Source organism: Psammomys obesus, unplaced genomic scaffold (assembly GCF_907164565.1).
Source record: "Psammomys obesus unplaced genomic scaffold, mPsaObe1.curated_primary_1811, whole genome shotgun sequence".
NCBI classification, from domain to species: domain Eukaryota; kingdom Metazoa; phylum Chordata; class Mammalia; order Rodentia; family Muridae; genus Psammomys; species Psammomys obesus.
Genome location: NW_026585895.1, coordinates 43,105,799 through 43,116,541, shown reverse-complemented (window position 1 = coordinate 43,116,541; position 10,743 = coordinate 43,105,799). Strand labels below are relative to the sequence as shown.

General features: G+C 37.2%; 1 protein-coding gene across 2 annotated transcripts in view; it reads right to left on the bottom strand.

The window, feature by feature from the left end:
• Positions 1 to 10,743, bottom strand: part of Nr6a1 (nuclear receptor subfamily 6 group A member 1) — a 177,840-nt gene that overhangs the window by 131,522 nt on the left and 35,575 nt on the right. For both annotated transcript variants that reach the window (XM_055600251.1, XM_055600252.1), the window contains exon 2: positions 8,578 to 8,619. In XM_055600251.1, the coding sequence (XP_055456226.1) occupies positions 8,578 to 8,619 (42 nt within the window). The remainder of the gene's footprint in view (positions 1 to 8,577; positions 8,620 to 10,743) is intronic.

Here is a 10,743-nt window from a genome sequence, read left to right as displayed (position 1 = left end):
CCTTCCTTCCTTCCTTCCTTCCTTCCTTCCTTCCTTCCTTCCTTCCTTCCTTCCCTTTCTTTCGCCCCAGCTGGCCTTGAAATCACGGACACTATCACCCTCTGCTGAGATTAAAGGTGTGCACTGCCACAAAGGCCAAACTCTATTGACCGTTGCCAGTATTAGGATCAAACCTCCTGATACAAGAAAGGAAGCCAATTCTGAGTTTGATTAATGAATGGAAGTGGGGGCTATAAGTAGACACTTCAAAACATTATTTTAGGCTTTAAATTTTTGTTTACATTGTGAGTGTGTGTGCTTGTTAAAACATGCATGTATATGTCAAGGTGTGCATGTGTAGACCAAAGGACAGCTACAGGGAATTGGTTCTCTCCTTCTACCATGTGGTTACAGGCACTCAGTTTAGATGGCTAGGCCTGGCAGCAAGCCACTTTAGCTGGCTGAGCCATCCTACTGATCTATTCCAGGCTTTCCCCCAAACCCCCTTTTGGAGACAGGGTTTCTCTATGTATCCTTGGCTTTCCTGGAACTCACAGATGAACCACCACTCCCTCATCACCCACAGACAGACACAGGGTTATCTCAAACTGTTACAATACTGCTCCTATAAAAAATAATAATTGCTACGATCTCACCTCAGTGTTTTTTTTTTTAAATTCCTTCTTAGTCATCCTTTACAAATCTCCAGAGTCAAATGTTCTAGCATTCCCTGCACCCATCAGATAGTGACAGAAATCCATGACTATCTAAGGACTCAGCAACTGCCTTTTAATCCAAATATTTTTTCAACAATTGTAAACAAGTGCTTAACTCCTGGCTCCACAAAGAATGCCTACAAGTCAGTATAAACTCTGAAATGGGGGAGAGTTGGTCAAAGGAATAGAAATTCAGCCTAAACTCTCAACCTCATCCTATCCTCACCTTATTCAAAAGAATCCAATCAGAAAGCACTTCCAAGCAAAAGAAACTGATACGACAGCTTTAGAAGCACAGAGGAACTGCTAAAACCAGGAACCACCTAATCACTAAATGAATGCTATGGAGAGGAGACATTAAGGGAAAACAGGGAGACTTGTAATTTTATCTTAATTTGCTTTAGGAAAGATCTGTCTCTGCCAGGAAGTGGTGGTGCACGCCTTTAATCCCAGTACTCAGGAGGTAGAGGCAGGAGGATCTCTGTGAGTTTGAGGCCAACCTAGTCTATATAGTGATTCCAGGACAGCCAAGACTCTGTTACACAGAGAAACTCTGTATCAAAACAAAACAAAAAGGAAGGAAGGACGAACCTGTCTCAAAAGAAACAATAGTCCTAAAACTGAGCCATAGAAGAATTCTCTGTAGACCTAAATTCCCTGGTTAATTCTTCCAGTTTGGTCCAAAATCATCCTATAATACTCAAACGACACTTATAAGAATAGCCTTATTCTTCTGCACTTTAGAAAACCTCATCATATATGTTATAAACCATTATAAAGGCTGGGCTGGGCATTGTGGTACATGTCTTTAACCTCAACACTAAGACAAAAGAAGGCAGATCTGTGAGTTCCAGACCAGCTAAAACTATGTAGTGAGACCATGTCTCAAAGGAAAAGAAAAAGAAAAAAGAGAAAAGGAAACAATAAAAGGAAAAGAATCATTATATTGTCTTTAACTCTTCATATATATATATATATACATATATATGTACATATATATATACACATATATATAACACACAGATATGCACAGATATACATACTAAAATATTATAAACTTTATTTCAAATTGTATGTATGTGGAGGCCATCTGGGAAGGTCAGTCACAAGACAACTCTATGGGATCAGCTCTTTCTTTTCATGGATGCCAGGGATCAAACTCAGGACATTAACTTGACTAATAATCCCTCTATCTACTGAGCCATCGTCCTTTCTTTTTAAAATAAATTTACTTATAATCAGCATTCCACCTGCATGTGTGCCTGTGCACCAGAAGAGGGCACCATATTTCACTATAGGTGGTTATGAGCTACCATGTGTTTGCTGGGAATTGAACTCAAGACCTTTGGAAGAACAGCCAGTGTTCTTAACCTCAGAGCCATTTCTCCAGCCCCTGCTGAGCCATCTTGCCACATATAAACTCTTTTTAAAAAAATAAAAGCAAAAAGTTGAGCCATGTGTAATGGCAGAAACCAGTACTTCGGAGGCAAAAGCAGGCTGATCTCTGTGAGTTCACAGGCAGCCTAGTCTACAAAAAGCCAGTCCCAGGCCAGCCAGAATCACACAAAGACCGTGTCTACAATAATAATGATGACCACGTGATAACTGATGAGCATGAAAACTGAACCAAGGGCCTTGCTCAGACTGGCCAAGGCTCTGCCACTGAGCTACTTCCTCAGTCCCACCATTAACACTTGAGACTTAACCAAAAATAAGGATGCTACAGACAGGATAGATCAGTTGAAAAAGGACTCTGTAGCCATATACTTCATGGCATACTTTGGGACAAGTTATTTTGCCTTCTCAAGCAGGCCTCACAGTTCTAAATATGGAATATTTGAAGTAGCTTTTTCAAGTGTTTAACAAAAAAATCAATGTGAAACACTTTATAAATATGTCACCTATTACTATATGGTAAAAGGCACATACATTTTTGTCCGCCATTCTGGTTAAACCAGCAACTCTTAACAGAACTGTGGTCTTTATGCTGGGGCTAAAGCTTGGCAAATACAGGAAAGAGGAAAACAAAAACAAAACCAGTACTGTATTAATTAGGTCAGATACTATAATATAAAACCTATCAAATTATCTTATATGACATACTCCTATATACAACTGATAAATATATGCAGTGTCTGGTACATAAGAAATGCCCAATAAATAATATTTTTTAGGCTGAATAAACTTCTTGCCATCCAAACCTGAGAAGCTGAGTTCAGATCCCCCTGAACCCATGCATCTATAATCCCATTGTTCCTACAGATATGGGAGTCAAAGACAAGAGTTCCCCAAAAGTTTGTGGGCAATATGCAGCGCTGAACAAAAAGAGATACTATCACATGGTGAACAGTGAGGCCCAACACCCAATTTTGCCCCCTGACCTCCACACATGTGCTGTGGCACATACAAAATAAGATAAAAATAACTTTTTAATAGCATTTATCTTTCCTTTCTTAAAATCTACTATTCAACTTTAAATGGATTTTCTGCATATAATGCTTGTACCTATTTGCACTAATATCCCTCCTTTTAAGGGTTATTATTATTACTACTACTCCTATTATTATTATTATTTTGGTTTTCCAGAGAAGGTTTCTCTGTGTAGCCTTTGCTGTCCTGGACTTGCTTTGTAGACCAGGCTGATCTTGAACTCATAGTGATGCACCTGCCTCTACCTCCCCAGGGAGGTTGTGAGCCCACCATGAAGATAACCCTAATCCTCTAGAAAAGCAATCAATTGCTCTTAACAGACAAGCCATCTCTCCAGCCCTGGATCATGCTTCTTTTAATTCAGAAGTTTTTGCTTATTTAAAAAAACTAAAGCACTCATTTAAAATGTTGACTTTCAAACCATAAATATGTCCATTGTAACATGGTGTATAATATAGGTAAAAGCAGAAACCATCTGAATGCCTAGGAATAAAAGAAAGGCTAAATAAACCATGGCAAAGCTGTTGCCCTTAAAAAATATTTATTAAAACAATTGTCTCATGACTTGGGGACAATGCTGTAAATACATAAGGGATAATGGGATACAAAAATACATATATAGTATGATTCCTAATAATGTAAAAGATGACCTCAAACATGAACCTAGAAGGGCTTTTCCTGAATGAAAAATAATTTTTATTTCTTAGTGGAGAGATTAGGGATTCTTGTCTTTTCATTTTAATGTTTTAAAGAAAAACACAAGTTTCTGCTACCAACGGAAACAGAATTGTTTTTTCTTAATTCAACTACACCAGCAAGCTCAAGCACTTTGGAAAGAAAGAAAAAACAAAACAAAAAAAATCTAAAATTTTAATCTGTTGAACTGCAAGCAGCTGTTTTCCTCTGACTTGTACCCTTTGAACATCATACAAACACTAAGCATAAACCAAAAAGAACCATCAACTTCAATTTTGGAAACTGAAAAAGGTATTTTCAATTTTTGTTGATGTTTTCTTTATGATTAATTCAGAATCACAGTACAAGTAGAGAAACAAGACTTCATTATGTATAGTCCAAAAGCTCAGGAACAACTTTGCAGAAGTAGATTGGAGACAAAAGTCGTACTAGGGAAGAAAGAACAGCTGTTGCTAATCTAACTATTTACCCTTTGACCCTCTATCTGCCCGATAACTGAACAGTACCAATTGTTTCCCTGTATTATGGGGTGTTTACAATCCCTGAGAGGCATGAAAGGAATTAATAATTTAGCCTAGAAAGCTGACAGCCTTTATTGGGTAGCCTCTTGTCTGCAGGTCAGAAATCAGAGCAAGGGCTGTCTTGAAATCACAGGTCCTTTTACTCTTTCAGTTTTATAGCTTAATTGACCCCCAAACATAAATCACTTATTTCTCCTGTTTTAGGCAACAATGACTTCCATTCTCTAGTTCCCTTGTACCAAGGCAGCCCTTGTTCTTTTGAGTTTTACAACTACATGGTAAACACAGTAGCTGAGGGAAAACTCAGGGAGCAGGGCAAACTGAAAAGGTTATGCTGTTTTGAACTTCTCTTGACCTCTGACTGCCCTTGTACCCAGCTTATGCTAAGGGCACAGTATAGGGCATGTCTTGTAGAAATGAACTTAGCCTGAACCTGGGCCATAACATTGGACTCTAGGAAGCCCTACACTTGCAAGAAGGAGCCAGAATTTGAACTGCAGCTCATATTTGAGCATGGCTGCTCATCTGCTCTAGCACAGAAAAGGTAACTAAAAGAACACCTGGTAGATAAAGTAGGTCTTCCCCTAACATACTCCACCTGCCGACTCAAATATGCTATCCACAACCACTACAGAGCACAACTGGAAATGAGCTGCAAAGGTGTTCCTGTCACAAAATAAAATAAGCACAGGCTTTTCCCACTAAGAATTTGCAGTGAGAAGACATTAGGATCTCTAAATTACAAAGATACAATGAAGAAAAAGCTCTTTTATTCTCGATTTAATCTGTAAAAATACTAACATGGGAGATATTATTCCTTCTAGTCAGAATCCACAAAAATTATAGTATCAAAAATAATAATCAGGGTTCTAGCAAAAATGGCTCAGATGCTTCTTACTTTTACATAGAACCTGAGTTTAATACTCAGAACCCACATGAATCACATATAACTCTAGCTATTCCAAAGGATCCAACACCCTCTTCTGGCCTTCATGGTCACCTACACTCACATACAGATATATACAGATACATACACATAATTGAAAATAAAAATAAGGCTGGAAAGATGGCTCAGCCACCTAAATCTTAAAATAATTATATTCATTATCATCACTATCATCACCATTATCAGTAGGCTTAACCTGGCAGCACACACCTATAATTCAAGCATTAAGAAGGAGAAGGAAGGATTACTTTGAGTTTGAGACCAGACTGGACTATAGTGAATTTAAGACAGTCCAGGTTACAAAGGGAGACCCTAGCTTTAAAAAAAAATCAAATTCTAATACAGCATGCACAACCCACCTCTGTCTTATAGCTTCCTATAATTTGGCAGTTAAGTTTGTGCACACTCACATTCTAACACTAGTACAGACCAAGATCATAAATTTTACTTTTGTCAACCCATTATTATAATAATTATAATCTTACATGTTTCTTCAAAGACAAAGGACAAAATTAAAGTACTAACTTCACAAAAGTGATGTAGGAACTGAGACTGTTACCCACATACACTAAGTACCAAATTTTATGAGATTGATGCACTGCCTGCTATGCTAAGAAAGCACTTAAGTACAATTTTTAATCATTTTTGGTGACTCCAATTCCATAATGATATATAAAATCGTATTTATTCTCATATAATGGAGAATCTACAAACCACCATTTTCTGTAAAGGAGGTCATGTAAACAAGGCTTTTCTCAACAAATGGCATGAACTACTTTCAGGAACTATATGAAAAAGAATATAAAATTGGCTGTCACTTGCTAAGCTCAAGGTTTAAAAACTATCTCTCCAAATATTTCTAATATATTGTTAACATGTGAAGGCAAAACTATACTTAATAATTTGTACAATCTGAGACTAAGAATTCAGCCTGCAGCAAAGAAAAACAGTGTTTTACTTAGCTTTTAATTATTTGATGTGCTTCTATATAGTCCATAAAAGACTGCTTGCAAAATATTAGTGCTTTCCTAGTACTAAAAAATGCTTTCTATGACAGATCCATGATTCAAGTAACTCTACACCATATCATAAATTTTAAATCTGAATTACCATTTGACTTTTTAGCAGTATAGCAAAATAAGGTCAATACACAGTAGACACACTCATGTTTTTTTCTCTAACAACTATAACCATGTCTCAAAATATTTCATGCAAGAGTGTGGGAGCATAGGAAATTCAAATGACTATGATTAAAACTTATACAGTCTTGAAAAACATCATCTACCTAGATCTTAAAACAGTCTCACTCATACCCTAATCTTAATATAGATACAAATGCTTTATAAGTTAAGTTGGTACAAAGGTTATCAATTATAAATTTCTAAACAAAACATAAATAAAGTTGGGCATGGTGGCATACATGGGTAATTACAACACACAGGAGGCACACACAGGAGAATCGGGAATTCAAAGCCATCACCATCTACACATTGAGTTTGAGACTAGCCTGAACTGTAAGACCCCGTCTTAAAGAAAAAGAAAATATTAAGAAATGAGAGTATTGGAGAGAAAGTAAATAGGTAAAGTTTGTTGCACAGCATGCTGAGTTTAGCTCCCTAACACCCATGTAAATGTTAAGCAAGGCAATGTGTGCCCATGACCCCAGTACTGGGGAAATGAGAAACAGATCCTAAAAGCTTTATTTAGGATCAGTGAGAAATCCTGCCTCAAAATAATGATGATGATGATGATGATGATGATGACGACGACGACGACGTGAAGAACAAATAAAAGAGAACACATAAGTGCATGTCCACCCTCACACAAACATACACATACAGAGACACACACAGGAAGAAGGGAGGGGAGGGAGAAAGGAACAGAAAGGATAGGAAGGAGGGAGAAAAATGAAGGGGAGAGATAAAGAGAAGAGATGGAGGGGAAAAAAAGAGAAGAAAGTGAAGAAAAGGAAGGAGAAGAGGAAGGGACAAGTAGAAAAAGAAGAAAGTAAGGAAGAGGGGAAGAAAAAGGGAAAGCAGGGCAGGAAGGGAAGGAGAGAAAAGGAAATAAGCTAGCCTCTGCGATACTTGATCTTGACTGGGATAGTTAATCTTCAGTGCTAACAGGAAGGATTTAGAATCACCTAGGTGACAAACCTCTAGGTCTATCTATGAGGACATTTCCAGACAGCTTTAACTGAGATAGTAAACAAACCCTTAATATGGGCAGTATAATCTATGGGCTGGGGTCCCAAACTTAATAAAATACACAGAGCACTGAGCACCAGCATTTCTGTCTCATCTCCTTCCTGAATACAGACATAAATATGACTAACTGCATCACACTTCTGATGCAAAAACTACATGTGCTCTGGCTGCCACATCTCCCCTGCCATGGTAAACTGTACCCTAAAACTATAAGTAATCAAAGAGCCAGCCACTGAGTTCACGTCAGGGATAGTCCCTGTTCCCATTACTAGGAAGGGACTAGGAAGGGAACCGAGAAGGGGGCAAGCTGGGATACAACATGAATAAACTGTAATTAATAATAAAAATAAAAAAAATAAACTATGAGTTAAAACAAAGCCATCCCTTACTAAGTTTCTTCTGTTAGGTGTTGTGGTTTTTTTTGTTTTGTTTTGTTTTCACAAGCAATGAGAAAAGTTAAGTAATGTAACTTCTTTTAATAAACAGTGAAAGATGATATTTTTAATGTTTTTGCCAGGTGTAGTGGCACATGCCTTTAATTTCAGCATCCAATAAGCAGAGACAAGTGTATCTCAAAGAGTTCAAGGCTAGTCTGGTTTACATAGTGAGTTCCAGGACAGGCAGGCATACATAGAAGAACTCTGTAGGAGGGAGGGAGAGAGGGAGAGGGAAGGAGGGAGGGAGAGAAGGAAAGAGGGAAGAAGGAAGGAAGGGAGGGAGGGAGGCAGGGAGGGAGGGAGGGAGTTTTTAATATACAGTTGAGTATGTACATAAATCCAACACTGTTTGCTGGTTTCACTGGAAGATTGAGCAAGGGGCTTTGTTTTAAACAAAAATTTTCAGCAAACAACTTTCTAGTAAATATACAGATCAATATTAACAATAACAACCAATATCAACAAATGAAAAAGAAAATGTCTGTAGAAAAAAAAGACTATCAGTCTTACAATTGTTCAGAGAAGATTCAATGTGAGGGCCATTCAAATAAGAATTATCAAAGATACCTTAAGTTTGACATCTTAAGTACAGAATTACACCTTACCAACATCTTACCAAAACACTGGGTAACGTTTAGAACTTACTGGTGCCTGGATCAAGCTCTGCCAATTCATCCTGACAGAAACCTAAAGACAGAACAATAGGGGAAAAATGATTATTATTTTTTAATTTCTCTAAGCTGACTCTAAATATTAAAAATCAAATATTATTTAATGGGGAAGGCTTCAGGCTTCCGGCTAGGATGTGACTCAGTCCTTGCCTAGGATAAGCAAAATACTGGGTTCAACTTTCAGTAACACTCCCACACCCCAAATTAGACTCAAAAATTGGTTTGAATTTAAATCCTAAATCTCACAATTACCTAACAAGTACAGATTCTCCCCCCAACCCCCCGGTTTCCATCTCATCACCTAAATATAGAAAGAGATAAAAGCATATGCCAGAGTTATCCAGGAGTACAGAGTTTAGCACATTCCTTAGCACATAGTAGGAGCTCAATAAACAATTGCATAGTTGTATAAATAAGAATGCCAATGTCTATTGAAATATAAACTAATAGGAAAATTAAATTTCATTTAATGCTTGTTTTTTTTTATTTAATGGTATCAATTATGTCCCAAAAGAAAGCAAAATAAACAAAACAGGAATTTGCAACAAATATCATACAAGATGAATTTACTTAAGATGATCACCAATTAGGGCTGGGGATATGGATAGTTCAGTTGTTAGAGTGCTTGCTTGGCATATATGATGCTCTCCAGTTTGACCTCTGGCACTGTATAAACTAGACACAGTAGTACAGGCCTACAATCCCAGTACTCAATAGGTAGACACAAGAGAGAACCAATGGTTCAAAGTTATCCTTGACAACATAGCAAGTACAGGGTAAGCCTGGAATACTAAGACCCAGTCTTAAAACAAAACCCTCAAAAAGCTTTACCTACACACAAATAAAACCAGTTCTTCCATTATTAAGTATATTTATGCTATCCTTACAAATAAGACAGTGTGCTTAGAAAGAACAAAACCCTAGATTCAATTCCCAGAACCAAGAAAATAAGTATTGAAATAAATATCACAAAGGACATTTCACACCAATAACACCTGTGCTTTGTCTGTCTTCTTGGTGTATAAATAACATCTTGTAGAGAAAAATCAAACATTTCCTAACCTATCAAGCAAGTGTATAAGCAAGCAACCTAAAAGTATACAGCAGTTTATATCCCCTTTCCACAGTTGGCGATAAATGTATAGTGAAATGGAATAAAGATGAATTAGGTTTAAACCCTACATTTGCCGGTCTGTCTCATTAACTACCATAAACCAATTTCTGAAATGTCAATACAAATAGTTACCATGATCAATTGATTACTTATTTGGTAAATCATCTATCTTATGGCATGTGATCCCTAAATGGCTCTAAGTTTAGGCCTCTTCCTTTGTTTTTCCCAAACAGGGGCTCTGTGTAGTCCTGACTGTCCTAGAACTCACTCTATAGACTGGTCTTGAATTCAGGGAGCCACCTGTCTCTGCCTCCTGAGTGCTGGGATTAAAGGGGTATGCCACCATACTTAGCCAGGGCTCTTCTTTAATACAAGAGGAACTTTCAGATGAAAAGTTCTTCTATAAACAAATATTTTAAAAAATTTAACAATCAAAAACTTCAGTTTGCATTGGCTATAGTGATAGATTAGAGTCACTGATCTTTTGTTATTTTGACAACAAAGTTGCATGTTTACCTCAAAATTAGCATAAACTTTTGAGTATATATTTCCAAGTATGAACAAAAAAGGCTTATGGGTAACAGCTAACGCATTCCAATGTATTTTACAAAAGAAAAAAAAAATGTCATTATGGGAATGTTTTGATCTGACAATAAAAAGGCATTACAGTACAAAGAACCTTGAATCCTATTTAAGACTTCAGCTTAGACCATTCTGAAGCCTCAGCAGCCCAGAGGTGAGAGACCATTTACAAGGCCAAGTCTACAGTTGTACTCAATCATATCTTCATGATCAAGCAAGCTTTCCATTTCAATTTTATGATCTCTATCACATCACAAGCAACAGTGTATCCAGCACTCATAATTTCCTAAGTAACTACATTATGGCTCTCTGTCCAATATACGTTTTAGCCTCCCTTCCTGTGCAAATGCTACCTTCTAAGCTACCTTCTAAGGTGGACTACCATCTAAGTCCACCTTTACTTACTTACTTACTTACTTACTTACTTACTTACTTACTTACTTA